The sequence below is a fragment of the Acomys russatus genome, chromosome 18, assembly GCF_903995435.1.
Source record: "Acomys russatus chromosome 18, mAcoRus1.1, whole genome shotgun sequence".
Taxonomy (NCBI): domain Eukaryota; kingdom Metazoa; phylum Chordata; class Mammalia; order Rodentia; family Muridae; genus Acomys; species Acomys russatus.
In genome coordinates this window covers 2,389,628-2,408,081 of record NC_067154.1, presented here as the reverse complement: position 1 = coordinate 2,408,081, position 18,454 = coordinate 2,389,628, and the positions used below count along the sequence as shown (strand labels likewise).

Here is an 18,454-nt window from a genome sequence, read left to right as displayed (position 1 = left end):
AAGAGCATGTGTCATTTTCAAGACAAACACCAGCATTTAAAACTTGTCTCTTTTAAATAAGAGCATCATTGGGAATATGGAATTGAAAAAAACTAAGACTCATTTTTGCATCATTATGCTGTTCGGATCTGCAGGTCCACATTGCCCCTGACCCTTGACTCCTTTCATAGGCACATTTCTAATTTCCTGCCACGATCCTCAGGGCCACAATAATGCTACCTCTCAGAATGGAGTAGAGCTGTTTCTCCAGCTCAACTGTATCTACTTTACAATGAATGCTCAAACGTACTTGTGAAGGAATCATTCCTAGTGCAATATTGTGCTTACCAAGCCCAGCCACTCCATGAAGGAGCAGCTGAGTCACTGCAGTCTGACCACCCATCAGAACCTGCTGGGACACTTTATGTGAGCGCTTCCTCTCCTGCTTTACATTCAACTTTAATCTGTCCACCGCGGTAAATTTTATAGCAGAAAGGAGCATCTCTTGTTTGGGGTCCATAAAGAAGGCATACATTGGGCAAACTGCTAAAACAAGCCTGCCCCGTTATTACTGAAAAATGAGGCAAAGAACCACAGTCATCATATCTTTACACGAAAATGTATACAGGCTCAGGGCAGCACAGGCAGCACCGTGGGAGTAAAGTTAGGCTCTCTCTCTCTCTCTCACACACACGTTCCCTCATTTAATGTTGTCATTTTTAGACCTACTTGAAGGCTTATTATCATCCATGTTTACTTTCTGTGTTATAGATGAACTAAAGACAAGACTTCCAGATTTCTCCCTATTCCACACACATCTTCAGAACAATTATTTCTCAGTTCAACTCCATTTAGTTCTATTAAAAAAAAAAAAAGTGCTGGTGAGATGGTTCAGCAGTTGCCACCAAGCCTGATGACCAGAGTTTAATGTCAGGGACATACACAGCAAAACTGACTCGTAGAAACTGCCTTCAGACCTGCACAAGAATGACATGGTGCATGCCCAGCCCTTCTATGTACACAATTAACATTAAACACTTTACAAATATCCCATTGTATCATTCGTTGTCAACACAATCTCCACTGTGCTGCTACGTTTCATTTTTAAGTACTCCCAAGTCAAATGCAATTTCCACTTTGTTAGTTCAACTGTATTCTTCTAACAGAAATAAGATCCTTTGGTTGGGGATGTACTTGACAAGCAGTTGCCACATTCACAGTGGTATATTACCTTCATTCTAATATTTCTAATTTTTAAAACTGATACAATATGTAACAAGATTTACCATCTCAACCTTTTTCAAAATATATAGTTCAGTAGTATTAGTATCAAATGTAGCCAAAAAATTATTATTCATGCAAAAACCTCTTCATCTTGCAAAACAAAAATTACCCCAGCTCCTGGCAACCACCTGTTTCTACCCTGAGGAGCTAGCCCACACACTGCGTGTGTTTTAGTCGCTTACTTTTTGTTTTCACTTATGTCCACAAATTAATCCATGTTGTACCAAAATAACAAGCTCAATTTTCAGGCTGTGTATTACTATATTACAAAGGGAAAAACACCACAGCTGTCCATGCTTAAGAGATTGTTTATTCATATGTCATTCAAGAGATTACACAAAAGAACCCTAATTACTTGAATATCAAACATTGTTCCAGTAAGTTCAAGGATACACTTTGGGCTATTTTAAGAAATATGACTTCTCTGGCTTCCATTATTACATCAGAAAAAAAACATTAATTCTAAGAATAGTTTTTAGTTTCCTATGATTAAAAACAAAACCAAGTAGAAAAATAAAATGATTGCATTAAAAAAAATACTCAAATGCCTTCTTAAGACTTTTACTAATACACCTCTCTCTCTCTCTCTCTCTCTCTCTCTCTCTCTCTCTCTCTCTCTCTCTCTCTCTCTCTCTCTCTCTCTCACACACACACACACACACACACACACACACACACACACACACACACACTAGCTATTCAGTAAACTAAAATTGTGTGTTTAGTTGTATCTGGAGCTCAGCATGCTTTTGTAGGTGAACAATCTGTGGATATGGATTTGCAGCTGTAATTTGTGCTTCTTTGTGGAGAGGTTTTTCAAGTAGGAGCAAACAGTACACATACAGAAGTTACTGCTTTGGGAGCCTAGGTCTACAGGACTGTGGCTATACACATGGCCTGTTACAACAAACAAACTCACGTCCACTCATCATCTAGTAAGAAAGATTAACAGAAGAGCCAGGTCTCACTCCCCAGTGCACCAGGCAACACCTGTCACATGATCCGGAAGAGGGGCCTTGACTTCTGGGTTTGTATTTATTTCGTCTGTCAATGATTCCTATCCTTGGAGCCTCATTTAGCACTCTACCCTGATACAAATGGTCCTTTAAAAATGAACTTTTCAGGAAAACTATGACTTGGGGAGCCTTATCTCAAGGCTAAAGTACACCAAAAAGCATTCCTAACAAGATTAAAGAAAGAAAAAACCTGAAACTAGAAAGGTGAAGCTTCAATTACATTTTGATGGAATTTGGACCAGATCACACCCCCCCCACACACACACAAACAAACGAGAACATTCTACGGGGTCCTGTGAGAAGCGTGGTTTAACACATGATGTCAGAACAAGCAGATATGTCGAGTGTTTTGAGTGATTTTGGGAGAGGTGGAGGGGAGTGTGCAGCGCTGTTTCAAATCGACTCTAATGGAACACTGCTGGGTAATCAGTGGTGACTACTTTCTGAACCATTCTCCCTTATCAAACTAAGCTCCCTTTATCAGCAGCTTCTCACAGGTACTTCTAGTTGCTTTTCTTTAGGTACCTACATCTTTTATTTTTTATTATCCATCTTTATTGGGTGCATGGGTGTAGTCAAGGGACTCACAGAATGGTCAGAGAACAATTTATAAGTCTGCTCTCTTTCTAGCACGTGGATCCAGGGGACTGAACAGAAGTCATCAGGGCTTGGTGAGAAGAGCCTCTACCTGCTGGGCATTCTTTCCAGCCCTGGGTGCCTACAAATTAAAGAGCATTTCAGCAAACCTAAACACTTCTTGACTGTTTTAGTGGGTTTAACGCATATCTGAGAGTTATTCCTGAAGAGCCTCCCACAGCACTGGTGTCCCCACAGGAAGGCGGTGACAGCAAGCAGCACTCAGGAGCACTGGACAGGGCCTGTCCTTCACAGTGTGGAAAGCCTGTGGCCAAAGGCCCAGGGGACATTTACAGACTTACAGACTTCCTTAATCCACATTCACAAGTTCTCATCACAATTAAAAGAGCAAAAGCAACTAAACTTTCGTTTCCCAATGTTCAGCCCAATTTAAGAAAATCGCATTTAAGATGTGCGTATCTAGAAACAGGAGCTCTGAACAACAGGCTCACGAGAAGCAGATGTCCTTCATGTATCCCTACAGACCGAGCGAGCGCTGCCTCTGACGCGGGGTTGCTCTCACCTGCACAATCACATCACCCACAGGGCCCTGTGCACTCACACCTAAGCCAACGGCCTTGGCTTCAGTTCTTAAAAGCTCCACATTTACTGGCTTTAGCAATGAACTCCTTTAGCAGGGGGCCATCCATCTGCCAGAACGCCGCCGTCTGGGTAACTTCTGTCAAATGATTGATGCAAAACTTAAAGCAGAATTCTTCTAAATCCTGGACACACACAACAAAAACAAGAACAGGAAGAGGCCTTTGTTTATTAATTGTGAACTGCTTCTGTGCAAATCCCTCATCCCAACTCTCTCCCCGTTTCCAGAAGAGACACCTGAGACCTGACACCCAAAGCCGGGCAAGCCAGCTGGCTACCTGTTATGAGAAACACATGGCATCTACTCACAACCGAGTAAACACAAGGGCTCCCTATCTCAAGCGCACACACTCACACGAAATCATCCTGGGCCTTCCATAGCTGCCACATGCTGCAAGTATCTCAAGACAAGGTACAAAACCCAATGCCACAATAGTCCATACCTGTCTTGTTACGTTTGAGAAACCGGAAAAGAATTACGACGTGGATTAAAGAATAGAAAGCTTTTGGAAATAGATGAAAATCTGTAGTTTGTCTGAAATGATATTTAAAAAGAATATCCCCCAAACCTGACTTTCAAGGTCTCCCAATAAAGCCCCAAATAATATACTGCGTCTTGCAGCATGCTGCTAACAAGCCCCTGGTCAACCCTAGACAAACATGTTTACAGATTAGAGTCCTCAGGCAGATGAATGGAAGTCACCAACTACCAACACCAAGCAGTGAAGCATCATACAGAAACGGCGTCTGTGTTAGGCCAGAAGGGTGAACATGAACGCGTCACTCAAACTGGCATGTATACTGGGAGGGCCCCAATGTATTAAAGCAAACAACAGCAAATAAAAGCTTTTGGGTTTTTTTTTTCCCCCCAAATAAAAAAATGGCTTGATTTCTTTTTGTAATTTGACCAGCTGGTAAATTGTAAGAACTCTACAATTAAGCTGAAGGGTCTTGACTTCCTGTTTCTAGTTGGCCTGAGGTGGGAATTCTACAGTGTAGAGAAGATCCCATGCAAGCAGATGGGGAAACAGAGTTCCCTTTTCTGTACTCAGGACAACTATGAACATCCCTATTTCCTTCCTGTTGGATTCTCTGTCCAAGATGAAAGAGATTCTAAGAAAATTCACCCAGATGAATAACTACAGCTAATCTGTCTCAGGCAGCGATTGCCCAAGTCTTATCTTCCAGACAATTCAAAGGTCATTTACAATGTTACCACGTCTCTGGATCCAGGTTTTTTGTTTGTTTGTTTGTTTGTTTGTTTTTGGTGTGTGTGTGTGTGTGTGTGTGTGTGTGTGTGTGTGTGTGTGCACGCGCGTGTCTTTTTAAAACTGTGCACTTAAAAAAAATTTAAATGGGAGGGAGGGAGAGAGGAATGGGAGGATACAAGGGATGAGATAACCACTGAGATGTAGTAAGAATAAATTAATAAAATAAAATTAAAAAATAAATAACTTTAAAGACAAGGTCTCACTATGTAACCCAGGCTGCCCTTAATAAAATTCACAATTCTCCTGCCCCACCCTCCTCAAGTCGGGGATTATGGTGGGCACCATCACTCCTAGCTAGATCCATGGCTTTTGTTTGCTTTGCTTTTTAAGAGAGGTTCTCTACTAACTCTGGCTGTCCTGGAACTAGCTGCTCTGCAGACCAGGAACTCAGAGATCTGCCTGCCTCTCCCTCCCGAGTGCTATAATTAAAGGCATGTGCCATCACTGAGTGGCTTTTTAAAAAACTTCTATTTTAGTTTCTTGATTTGGGGTGAAGTCAGAGAACGGTGTGTAGGAGCTCGGCTTGCCAGGCTTCGCGCCTCGACCCACCGGGCCCTGCATGCACGGGTCAGTTTGCCTCTGATGTCATGAGGCCGTCCTCACCTTCTGAGAATGTACAGAGCATGTTCATTTGCAAATAGGCAGCTTTTCAGTGACCTGGACATGAAAACACAGCTAGATATAAAACCACAACCTTTGCACAGAAAGAAGCCAGCCATCCCAGAACTACTAAACTTCAAATATAAAAAACTTCAAACAGGATCATTGTACCAGTAGTTAAAAAGAAATTCACAATTAACATCAAAGTAGATGAAGCATCATTTCACTACCAGATAAAAGTTCATACATAATAAAACTAAGCTTCACGGCTAGGGAAGAGGAGCAGGTGTTAAACTAAGAGGTCCTCTTCATACAAGAAACTACAATTTATAAATCTGTGGAGAAATTACAGTGATCTGGGGCAAATCCAGTATCAGATTTACTGTAATTAGCAGGAACAAAAAATTTTAAATGGCTATTTAAAACAACTTTATTCCAAAATTTAAAAGTGTGTGTGTGTGTGTGTGTGTGTGTGTACAAGCATGGAGGTTACAAGATAACTTGTGGGAGTTGGTCCTCTCCTTTACTTGTGTGGTTCCGTCTGAGCAGGATCCCTGCTGGGCTTGCTGACAGGCCCCTTCACCCCCTCACCAGGCTATGCCACAAGCTCTCATTCCAAATCTTTTATGTTGAAAGTATTCTAATCATTATGCAATTTGAAAACAACATTGTTTTTTCCTTCCTACCAATTTTCCTTAAACACTGGGCTGGTGGCCCTAACACCCTGGGTTAATATGCTAAAACAGCATTCACTGGCATTCGGCAACTTCCACAGTGGTCACAGTCAAATAATATACCCTTTCAAAAGATCTCAGCCAGTGAAACAGGCTGCCATTCTCACCAGTGAGATACACTCCAGGGGGCCAAGATCACAACCCAGTGTGGTCAAATCCAAAAACACTACAGTTCACCTTAGTGTCTCAAGTGCAGAATATTCCAGACCACTGTCACCTCCACTGTTGTTTTTCAGAATATATTTAATGTGTTATGGGGGAAAAAACAAGAGTGCTTTCTCTTGCTACCCTAAGAATCTTGAGGCTCAGTGACCAAGGAAAATTTAAGCTTGCCCTCTCCAATCCATCAACAACAACAGAGATGCTGGGTGCTCAGCTCTGGTACTACACTGCCCAACATTCACATGCAACCAAGCTCTGGAAACTCCTGGGTCACATCAGGAGTGTGCTCGGCAAGCACAGCTTTCTGGTGGGACAGTCCTCGGTGCTTCTGGTAGTGTTTAAGTACACTCCTGCAGCAGCCCTGAGCAGCCATATGCTGAGGCAGAGCTTTGGTTTCTCCCCGCTGTGCTGGAGGACTGTGAAGTGTAAAATGTGCCAAACCTGATGGGGTGCACTCCTATCACGGTCCCCGTAGCCTTGCTTTTGAAGGTACAGCTACCAAGCTACACTTCTTCACACATCAACTGCAACGCTTCCTCTGGAGAGCTCATGGAGGAGCCAGTCACTGCTACAAAGCAGGTAACTGAGCAGCAGACCGCCTTCACCTTTCTGACACCAGCCATAACCCAACAGCATCTGCTACCCCAAAGCTGGGCTTCCAAAACTAGCTCTTGTAGCTAATTACAAATCTTAGTCACTCCTGATCACCTAGGAACACATGTAATAAATGGGTTTGATTTGAATAATCAACACTATGGTCATTTAACTACATTCCAAGGTATTAAAGGAACAAAATATAAACATATACTCATCAATAATATAGATCAGCATCAAAACCTAAAAAGTGTATTATAATGATTCTACTCTGTTTCCACATTGAAGGAGTCGTTATTTGTGGAATTAAGGTTTGTTTGATGTCTTGAATGCTCTTTCAAGTGTTCCTACATAGTGAAGTGCTTTTAATATATTTGTTCATTCAATTCTACATATATTTTTGGTGTTTCAAACATATCCAATTATTCAATTGAGCACGTGTGTTTGAGCACTGGCTCTGCCCGTGTGGTGACACGCTCCAGGTGATCACACTCATTTGTAGTCTCTCTAAAGAACAGTTCTTAATGTATTTATACTTAGGTGAAAATGAGCAAAGGACACGGGCTGCTGCCAGTGGCACTGAGTTCTTCCTGTAGGTTGTTTTTACTTCTGCGTTTTTTAGACAGGGTCTTGCTGTGTCGCCCTGGCTGGATGCAACTCACTATGCAAAGCAGGCTGCTTCAAGCTCCCAGAGACCCTCTGTCTCTCTGCGTCCTAGCCCTGGAATTAAGGTGTGTGCCCAAGCCTTTCCTTAAGCTTTTACAAGTAGGTTTTAGGTGAAAGTGGGGAACACATTTTCAGAAATGGGATCTAACCTGCTCGCTCAGTCAGGTTGCTCTGGCTGTTGTAAATCAACAGGACGGACGGAGCAGAGAACATGGAAAGGTGTGCAGAGGTGCGAGAAGTCTAGAGTCAGTTCCCAAATGGAGAGAAAAGGTATCAACTTAAAATTATACTGTTACATGGAAATGAAGTCTAGAGAAACAGTGTTTCTCTCAGGAGTCTCGAGGGGCCCAGGAAGGGGAGGAACACAGCCCACCTCGCTTTCCCATTGGACAGGATTCCTTCTCACCACCTTTCCATCTGTTGTCAGGCTCCAAGGTCAGCTCTACCTGACCTTGTGAAATATTTATTACCATAAAAGAACCTCAAGCAAAAATAGGATACAATTTGAAAATAAAACTCATAATGGCCAACTCAATCACTCCAAGTGATAGGAAATTTGTCCTCAGTTACACCTCAAGAACCACAGTGTGTTTCTTTAATAAATTTCCAGTTATTGGAGATTCTGTTTTGCCAAATGACAAGACACCTTTAGAAGCCAGGCTCCTGGTGTACTGAGCAAAGCCAGCCACTCTGAGCCTTTTACTCTAAAACTAACCAGGTCAGCTATGAGCTCACTAAGTGCTGTAGCCCCAGCACATGGTGAGTCAGGGCAGCTTCTGCTCATAAGGCGCCTACAGTCTGCGGCCCTGCTCAACTTCAGCAAAGTGAAATGGCACACATACCCCAGAACACCACTCAGCACAGACTCTAGAGATCTGAGGAGCCTAGATTTGGAATCCAAGTAAATATGAAACAAACAAGATGGGGACTGCTGAGATGGCTCAGTGGGTAATGCCACTTGCTCTATAAGCCTAACAACTGACTGTGGTTCTTGGAGTCACTGTAAAGACGGATGAAGAAAAAGGACTCCCAGAGCTGTCCTCTTGTCCCCAGACACACACACACACACACAGGCATTCATACACACTTGCACCTTTAAATTAAAAATAAAAAGGTAGTGTACAGTAAGTTCTTCACAGAGGAATGATTGAGCTACATGATGGTGACAGAATCGCAAACCCACACAGGTGTAAAGCCAGCAGCACCCTGGGCTTCTGACAGGGGGGACTCTGGAGACAGAGCACTGACATCGAAGACTGAAGTAAAGCATGCTGCCTGTCAGTCCAGCAGGGCCCAGCACTTTATACTGCCACTGTGCAGCACTCAGCCAGTTAAAAGCAGAAGCAGAAAACACTGATCCTGAACTGTGAACACAGACGTAAAGAAGCAAGGGCAGACTTCATCAGAGGCTTGTCACTGAGTCACTAAGGAGGTGAAGCTAGCTATGCTCTTTTTGTCACAGGAGAGATGGAAGTGGGCTGGCAGTGAGGGGGCCGGGGCACTTCTGTGTTACCTCTGCGTCATATCTGACTGCAGCTGAGAACAATGAAAAAGCGTTCTCCACAGTAATTCCTCGCTTGATGATATGCTGACAAAGCCTCTTCAGTCTGTTTTCACAGTATGATGTCGCCAAGTCCAGGAGGCCTGAAAGGCAGAAGAACTAAGTAAGGTCTCAGCAGCTCAGAGTAGGAACAGTTACTGGTAAGTTTCTTTCCATATGAACGATTTCCTAGCAAACACTATTCTGAATCTAAGTAAATCTCACACCTAAAAACTGTACCTGTCCTGTATTTACTTTATACAATTTCTTCCACAGTAAAAGGGCAAAAATAATTCTCTTGTTTCTAAAAAAGGCCAAATGCATTAGAAACTTACTTTCATATTAAAAATTTTAAATAATATAATTTTAAACTACAGTAACATTTTAGAGACTTAATACTTTAAGTATATAAATATAAGTATATCAATATACCTATAAGTTGCTGTATGTTACTGCTCTAAGAACAGAGAAGGCCACGGCTACCCGGCCTGGCCAATCCTTACGCAGTACCTATGGCATCCTCAGGGGGCAGATCCACTGTGTCTGTGTAGAGGTACTGGAGAAAGGCACGGTATACAGGGTAAGAAAACTGGTCTATTTCTATCACCTCCTTCATGTCCTCATTCCAATAGGACTGAAACATGGATCGAAAGTGCTCACACCTACAGCAAAAGCAATAAAAGAGATGAAATAGTTAGTGAGATCGTTAACTATTAGCACCACAAGCATTTGCTAGGCAAGGACTTTTGTGTACACTGTTGATAAAAATCACTTTCATCTAGATATCACCATTTAAGAGTATCAACTATCCGGAGAGCCCAGAAGTACCCAGTACAGCACTGCCTCCATCAGCCCCCTGTTCTAAGCAAGTTGGTTTTGGTTTTATGTATACAGAAATGCATTTTGAACACCACAGTAATGGCTGGGGATGTAGCTTAGTGGTAGAGACAGACATGATACAGACATACATAATATTCATTCAGAGTCCTAAAAAAAGTGGGCTCAGGGATAAACACTCTTGAAAAGTTAAAAAATATTTCTAAGCAAGGTATAATCAAGTAATGGGCTACAGAAGCTGTATGAGAAAGATGCACACACGCACACACATACTGAGCTGACCACAGGGTCATAAGCAAGCATGTCTAGTCATTTTTCATGCACTTCTGTGGTTCACATAGTTGTTGCTTTCACACAGTTGTTGCTCTAAGTAATGACATACGGCTTTGTAGTTGTCTTAAAATTGATTAGTCTGCTGTTTCCACCAGAGCTCTGGGAAGCTCTAGTTTTCTGCAGTGCCAGGCATCTAGCCAGGGCCTCCTGCAGGAGGGGAGCCAGAACTCTACCAACTGAGCTGCGCCTCCACACAGACATAAGTGGCCAATTCTATGGTTTGCATCTTTGTGTGATTTCTTAGATTGTGCGGCAATCTAAGTTAGCAATCACCTAATCATTACTAATTAATGTTCAGTCCCTTCACATTTACTCAGGAACTCCTGCCACTTGTTCTAGTTAAACAACTTTTCTTAGGCTGGAAATTTGCGTTCCCTACTATAAAAGTTTTCTGTTTGGGAAAAATTAGTCATTAATAGAGAAGAGGACATACACTGACATTTACTCATACATTTCATATGCTTTAAAATATCTACAAAAGTGGTTTTTAATTTAATAGTTTATTTTTGCTGTTGGGAATCAAACCTAGAACACTGGCCATGCTAGACAAGTGCTGTACTACTGAGCTATAGCCTTAGCCCAATTTGTAATCTGAAAAACAACTTAAGAACTAGGGGTACTTGCCTAGTATTCACAAGTACTGGCTACAATCTCCAGTACTACTGAAAACTAAAACAAGAGAAAAAACCCAACATAAATACTTAAACTATCCCACTTCCTAAAGGTTGCATGAATGCAAGTCAAAATACTCCTAGATAACAAGTGGATTTGATAACTATTTGCTAAAACTGCTGACATACTTCGTTCTACTGCCACAGCCATTTCTTCTTAGTGTCTATTTTATGGTGTAATAAACCAGTGGAAATAGAAAAAAAAAAAAAAAAAAAAAAAAAAAGGAATGTTACTGATAGCTCTGAACTCATGCAAAAATACCTGATTTTCAAAACAGCTTTATGGACATGAATATATTTCCCGTCAATTCGAAACTTGAGATCAGCAGTTTCTGGGCTGTCAAATTCTTTCTTCAGTGACTCTGCGACTGTTAAAAAGTCTTCATGCTCTGAAGGCAAGAGACACACTGTTAGCATACAAAGCTCAGAAGGCAGAGTCGGGCATGAAAGGCTTTGGAAAGGTGAGTATGGCATATAATTCCACTCTTTCTAGTCAGTAACGCTCATGACTGAGCTGCCAATCAACTTCACAGCAGTGAAGTAACTGATCTATAAACTACCAACAAACAAAGTGAGCATCGGGGAAAGTCAAGTGAGTCTTCACGTGTAATTAAACATGAAACTATGCACTGAAAACAAACCTCACAGGCACTCACAGCTGTCTCAGGGGATATGATGGATCTCTCATGATCTGTCCCACTCACTGAACCAAATGTTTTGCTTTTTGTTCTTTTATCATTGCATTTATTGCAAATATACACAGTACTATTCTGAGCTGGTAAAATAAAATTTTAAAATAATGTTTTGTTTCTCCTTAAGTTTAGCAGCCCTCTAATTCCTCTTGTACCTCCTCTTTCCCTCGTGAACAGGGGATGTAGAGGAGGTGGGGCTGCTTAGTGAGTTGCTATTTGGAGTAATATAAACATTTGGAGCTTAATATGGTGTAAAGTGGGTGCAAAGCATTATGAATGAACTAAATGCCACCTGACTGTATTGGTTAATTTTGTTATTAAATATGAACTCAACTAAAATAGAAGTACTTAGGGAAGAAAAAAAAAATCCAATGGAAGTGTCTCATGACCTAGGAATACATTTGATTATTATTCAGAAAAAGCATTAAAACTAACATAAAGAAAACATCCTAGAAGCCAAACAGTTCACAACAACAAATACGTAGGGAACGGGATTTGGTTGTCCTGGGTGGAAGCAGGCTTAAGCAGCTTACCCACAGACAGGAGGCGCCACGAGACGGCCGGGGTGCCAAAGCAGGCAAACACATCATCGGTGCAGGAGAAGTGGGTGAGGTGTGGCAGGATCACGGACTGGCCCCGGCACTGGCCCCACATGTATACATGCCCGCCCTGGGTCTTCGCAGCAGATGTGTGGGTGGAATGACAGGCTGCAATCTCTATGACCCTGAACAATTTTAAGAAAAACTCACGTTACTTCCTTATCAACTATACTCCAGCACACCGCACAGAGTAATTCAGAAGTTCATGCTTGCATAGCTCACAAGTCAGGTCAACGTCAGTGATACAAGCAACAAATCCTACCTACAAAACCAAAGGTCAGGAGAGATCCTGTCAACCCCAACACACCTCTCTCTCTGAGGCCTCACTTCTCAACTAAGTTCACCCTGAGCTAAGAATATATGAATAATAATACTGTTGAGACGAACTTGGAAAGAGACTGGAAATAAAAGTCAATGAGGACAGTGGACGATGACAAATGTGTTCATTGCTCTGGGATTATAAACAGTAAACAAACAAAAACTACTGGGGCTGGAGAGATGGCTCTGAGGTTAAGAACACTTTTTGTTCTTGGAGAGGACCTGGGTTTGGGTCACAGCACCAACACGGTGGTTTGCAATCATCTGTAATTCCAGTTCTAGGGGATCCAAGACAGTCTTCTGACGCCGCAGACACCAGGCACACACATGCTGCACACACGTACATGCAGGCAACACTCACACATATACATTAACATTTAAAAAATCTTTTTAAAACCTAGTGTGTGTGTGTGTGTTCATGGGGGGGGGGGTGAGGGTGCAGTGCACATCTACGTGCAAGAAGATGATCTCCGGTGCAATCCCAGATCCCATAAAGCTTTTGACTAGGATAAGGTCCCTACCGGCCTTATGGGCTGGTCAGGCCCAGGCATCTACTTTCTTCACCCTCCCAGCACTGGGATTATAAGCACACCACAACTAGCTTTTAAAATATGGGTTCTGGGGCTCAAACTCAGGCACCCACAGCACTTTTCTGATTTAACTATCCCTCTCCTCTCTACCACACCCCCTCATAAATATAATCTTCAACACAGCATTTTCTTACAGATACATTCCTTGCCCCCAAGCTCCACCCAGAGCTCAGCATCTTCATTAGGATGAATACCTCTTAGCTGGGGCCCATGGGCTCTGAACATTAAAAACCAAGAGACCAAGCCTGACCTGCTTCAATTTTCACAGTGCTCCTAAGGCAGGGTCCCAAACAAATTCACTGTATAAAATCCTCACGGTTTGACAAACAAATATTACGTACCTATCCCAGTAGCAGACACTAAGCCAAATCAATATTTAAACAGATGTCCTTTAAAGAGCAATTTTAATTATTTACAAGTGAATTTAGTTGGTGCAAAGTTAGTGCTATACTCTGAGTTTCAGTGTGATCACAGACCCTACATAACCTCCCTACGTAACGGACAACTTCAATTCTTTTAGGAGTGAGATGCCTTAGTTCCTACCTACAGGTGGGTGCCTCAGGACAGGGCGAGATGACACATGTTCATGCTGACTCACAAGCCATTTTGATGAAAACGAGAGCACTAACAAACAGGAGTCACAAACCAAACACCGCAGCCCTGCCACAGTCACGAGGCCGCGCGCACATAATCTCCAAGACATGGCATGGGCAATTTACCTTTCTTTTTCCACCATGATTTGTGCTGGGCTTAGCAGGTTATTTTTACTTCCAGTTCCCAGCTGCCCATATGTGTTAGCTCCCCAGGCATAGAGCAAGCCCTCATCTGTTAGTGCTAGTGTATGTGCATAGCCGCAGACAATCTGAAAGTAAACACAAATGGTTACCATACAGAAGACAGACAGGGCAGGGCAACCAACTGCTTAGACTGCAGTCAGGCCCTGCAGATGCCATGTCAGCTGCATGTGTGCACTGGCATTTGCTGGAATAGTCAGAAGCCTCAAGGAAACCGACCCTTGGACCACTGGACTTCTTCATGAACTTCTTTACCCTGTGAAGAAGACCCTGTCCAACACCATGGGCTTCCCTTTCTTCACAGAAAAAATAGGATGGCTAAAATATTAAATGTGGAAAGTGAAGGCACAGAAGAGTTGCCAGAAATGAATGACAAAAGAATTAACGTCCAATACATCTGCTGTCAGAGCAGGGAAGGTGGGTGGGGCAGGCTGGCAAGAAAATGCAACGTGTACCTGGTTCACACACACGCTGTGCAGAGCTGCCACTCTCACTGGGGTCAACTGGTTGCCATTGTTTCCCAAGCCCAGCTGTCCATTGCCATTGTAGCCCCAGCCATACACCTGAGTGGAGAGACGAGAGGACAAACTATGGGAACTGCCAGTGGCAACAGAGTCCTGTCCTCCACAAGTCAGACGCTCCAAAATCTTACTGCACTCTGTATACTATCTGATCCTACAAATGAAAATCAGAGGCTTTGAGGGTGAGGATGACTGAATTCACCACTCATGACGTCACATATGAAGAAGTTGAGGGTCGGTAATGATGAGACCACCTGCCGTGGGGCCTACACAGCAGAAGGCACTAAGGAGCCAACAGAGACGAAGATCATGTGCAGTTGGTGAGCAGGCCGTAAGAGCCACACAGACACTGTGGGACAGTGAGAAGAGGGTTTCTTCTACGAAGCACGTTAGGAAAGGCTTTCAGAAAGGGGCGTGCTGAGCAGGGTGCGCTGACGGCGCACAGGACGTCATGCCCAGAGACAGAAGACAGCAGGTAGCAAAGTGGTAGCACGTAAGAACAGAGTCAGATAATAAGCTTGTTAAAAACAAAAAACAAAGCCAAGCGTTACGCATATGCCTGTAATCCCAGCTGTAAGGATGTTGAGGCAAGACTGCCACAAATCCAAGGCCAGCCTGGGCTACATATCAAGTACCAGGCCATCAAGGACTATTCAGCAAGACACCACTTAAAAAACAAAGGGCCAAACAAACAAAAACAAAAAGAAATATGTCTAAGAATTTTTACTACGATATTTAAAAATAGACATAACATTTTCATTTTTAAAAGATCACAGAGAGAAGGGTAAATGGGTGACAGACAGGAAATCTACTCTGTATGCTCTGAGCTAAGAAGTGACAGGGGACCAAGAGAGGGAATGGGTAAGAAGGAGGATGGACAAGGAAATCACAGAGCTGGGTGGTCCCTCAGGGTTCACGTGGCACAGATTAGTCAGGACGGTTGGTAACGGTTCGGAATATCCTGTGAGGGCCACCGTAATAAAGTCTAACCAAGAGCAGACTTTAAAAGGTTAAGTTCAAATTAGAAGCCTGCAACTCTGGTGGCACCAAGCCCCACACTGATGCAGGCAAATGCACAGTGGGGATTTCAGGACAAAGTAGAAAGAGGTAGATGGTAAGAGACGGCTACATCAATAATTTCATCAAAGCCAAAAGTATAAAAGGCATTGGTATTTTGGAGAGAAATTTGGCAGCAGCTATCCATATTTTTAATGGCATACTTCTTGTCCTAGAAAGAAAATCTATGCATAAAGTACCAAAATATCCATACAGTGACAGAAAGTCAGGCACCATTATTCACAACAGCAAAAAAATGAAAACAACTGAAACGCTCTCCAACAGAGTTCCAGATGCATGGCACCCTAGAAGCAAGACTAAGCAGCATTAGCTAAGTGCCACAGAGACAGTCTGAGACACCAGAGTCAAGGCATGTACTGCTAAGTGGGACAGGGAACAGCAGGCCAAAGAATGACAGAAAGAGGCAGCAGTGTATACCTGTCATAATTGTTAAAAAGGCAATTAAACTCATTTCTAGATAATTGCTTATAAAGAAAAGTACAGAAGGACACACATGAAACTTGTAATGAAATTTGGAAAAAGCTATTTAATGTTGTATGCAAATGTATGTATATAAATTTGTATGCTTTATTGTCTTCCTCTTTGTAAAAATATCCACATAGTAATCATTTGAAGTTAAACTTATTAATAATATAGGTAAAATTAAAAAAAATAAAATGTACAAGGCCTAGAGAGACGGCTCAGCAGTTAAGAGCTGGCACTGCTCTTGTGGAGGACCAGTTCAGTTCCCAGCACCAAGGGCTCCCAACAGCCTGCTATGCCATCTCTAGTAGATCTGACAGCCTCTTCTAACGCTAGTGGGCACACTGCCCTCATGTGCACACACAGACACATACACAGAGAATATTAGATGACTGCCCTGAAGTATTCCGGGATGATAGCAGCGTTGAGTAAATAAATAGTCACCGTAGGTTGGTACTCAGTAACATGTAGCACACCCCATGCCAGCACACGTCGCCATGCACAAAGACTGTAATTTCCACACACCAAGGAAAGCTTAGGTGGCAAGTAGTCCACGTATGTTCCACCAATAACTTCACAGATTTAGCCATCAGCCCCAAAGAGACACAGCATAGGCTGGCCGAGGGGGGGAGGGGAAGTAATAATGCAGAAGAGACACAGCATACGGTGGCCAAGGGGGGGTTTATAACGTAGCTGGCAATGATCAACACCAATAAGACACTTGAGATGTGTGGGTGGCTTCATGAAGAACTCATTACCCAACTTTCAAAACCGTGCAGATGATTCTCCTCTGGAAGAAAGGTAGTTCTTTCTCAGCGCACAGCTTTAGACCCAAGCACAAGGATCAGACTACACGGATCTAACACTCACCCCGGCCTCGGCCTTTACCACTGGGCTACAGGCATCTTGCAAACAACTAACATCAAGACCCATTAGAGTGTTTACTTGAAGTCCTCAGATTGGAAGTCACTTTGGAGGTTGAACACCTGCCAGCTGTTCCCCAGCCAGGGTCGGTTACCAAGTCGAGCCCCGCCTTCCACGCTGGCGGGCACCTCTGCAATGGAGGCAGAGAGGAAAGAGCACGAACCTCACCACTGTCCAGAACAGCCATGGATGACGTCTGACCACAAGCAATGCTGACCACTCTCTTGGTATGTAGACAGTTTGTTACTTTGCGAGGAGTTGGCTGGTTGGCTGTAGATCCTGATCCCACCTGACCACAGTTGTTATAGCCCCAAGCAAAGAGCTGCAAGAGAGGAGCAGGAGGACCAGTTAGACCTCTGGCACCGTCCGCAATGGTTACGTGCACTTACCTACTCGGCTGTACAGTGATTCCACACAGTAGCCCTGGGAGGGGCCCTGCCCTAAGAACTTCACATCGTGACTGTGCCTTGCCCTGAGAGGGTGCCAGCTTTTTATTCCGTTATGGATGACTCTGCACTTAGTGGTCAAGTAAGCAGCCCTATCACTCACAGGAGACAGAATGATGCGTAAAGGCACTACTTATAAATCTATCACCATAACCTGGGATTGTAGGAACTCACCAGCACGTTAAAATCACATCAGAAAAACCAAGCACAAGAACTTCTCAGGCACACCAGACTAAGAAAAGGCACAACACTCTCACCTGGGTCCCATAAAGAGGACATGTAACTCTACAGCGGTGATGACCCCACAGAATATTCATGTGACCACTGTGTACAGGAAGCAGAGAACGCTCAACTGTCCTAAGGGCTTCAGCTCAACATGGACACCCTGCTGACAAGGCCGAGTCCAGCAGCAGCAGCAGCAGCAGCAGCAGCTGTCACCTCTCCCAGAGAGCTCCAGCCTGGGTTCATCATCTTATTCTCACAGAGCCACTCTGCACCGCTCTCAGCGTTTACACGCACGCACGCACGCACGCACGCACGCACGCACCAGAGTACTCTGGAGTTAATATAAGTAATTAACAAAGGAATTTTAAAAGGGAATAAATAGTTTGTGATGGCCTTCATCTAGGGTTACCAAAGAAAGCAGGGCTACTTGACCAACTGCTACCAAAGCTGTTGTACTCAATAAACCGACGTTATGTAAAGATGAAGATGTCTGTCTGTGTCTCTGACACAGTACCCTTATAACAACCATCAAGCTTATAATTTTCCATTGTAATTTCTCACCAAACACAGTAGTAGTATGAACGGGCTAAGGACATGTCTGTTCCTACAGAAACACTACTGGTCACTAGATTGCTATTTTAAGTTTTTGAGTTTTCACTTCCTAACTTGGCACAATTACTTTTGCTATTAATTACCACAGCCAGACCACTAGATTTTTATTGGAGACACAATATGCTGGTCAAAAACCGGAAACAAACATGAGAAATGGAAAAAAAAAAATGTTCTGCCAATGGCCACACCCTTCCCGGCCCTCCCAGGGCAGCTATGGACTGCAATAGCTCTCAGAAAGGAGTGGAGCCTGGAGGTATGCACCTCCCTGACT

The 18,454-nt window shown here is 43.3% G+C and overlaps 1 protein-coding gene across 2 annotated transcripts in view; it reads right to left on the bottom strand.

Moving 5' to 3' along the window:
• Positions 1-3,451: 3,451 nt before the first annotated feature.
• Positions 3,452-18,454, bottom strand: part of Rcbtb1 (RCC1 and BTB domain containing protein 1) — a 30,721-nt gene continuing 15,718 nt past the window's right edge. For both annotated transcript variants that reach the window (XM_051160639.1, XM_051160638.1), the window contains exons 6-13: positions 17,064-17,222; positions 14,372-14,479; positions 13,842-13,984; positions 12,149-12,339; positions 11,186-11,312; positions 9,593-9,744; positions 9,056-9,186; positions 3,452-3,640 (exon numbers count right to left, since the gene is read on the bottom strand). In XM_051160639.1, coding sequence (XP_051016596.1) covers positions 3,500-3,640; positions 9,056-9,186; positions 9,593-9,744; positions 11,186-11,312; positions 12,149-12,339; positions 13,842-13,984; positions 14,372-14,479; positions 17,064-17,222 — 1,152 coding nt within the window. In that variant the 3' untranslated portion in view covers positions 3,452-3,499. The remainder of the gene's footprint in view (positions 3,641-9,055; positions 9,187-9,592; positions 9,745-11,185; positions 11,313-12,148; positions 12,340-13,841; positions 13,985-14,371; positions 14,480-17,063; positions 17,223-18,454) is intronic.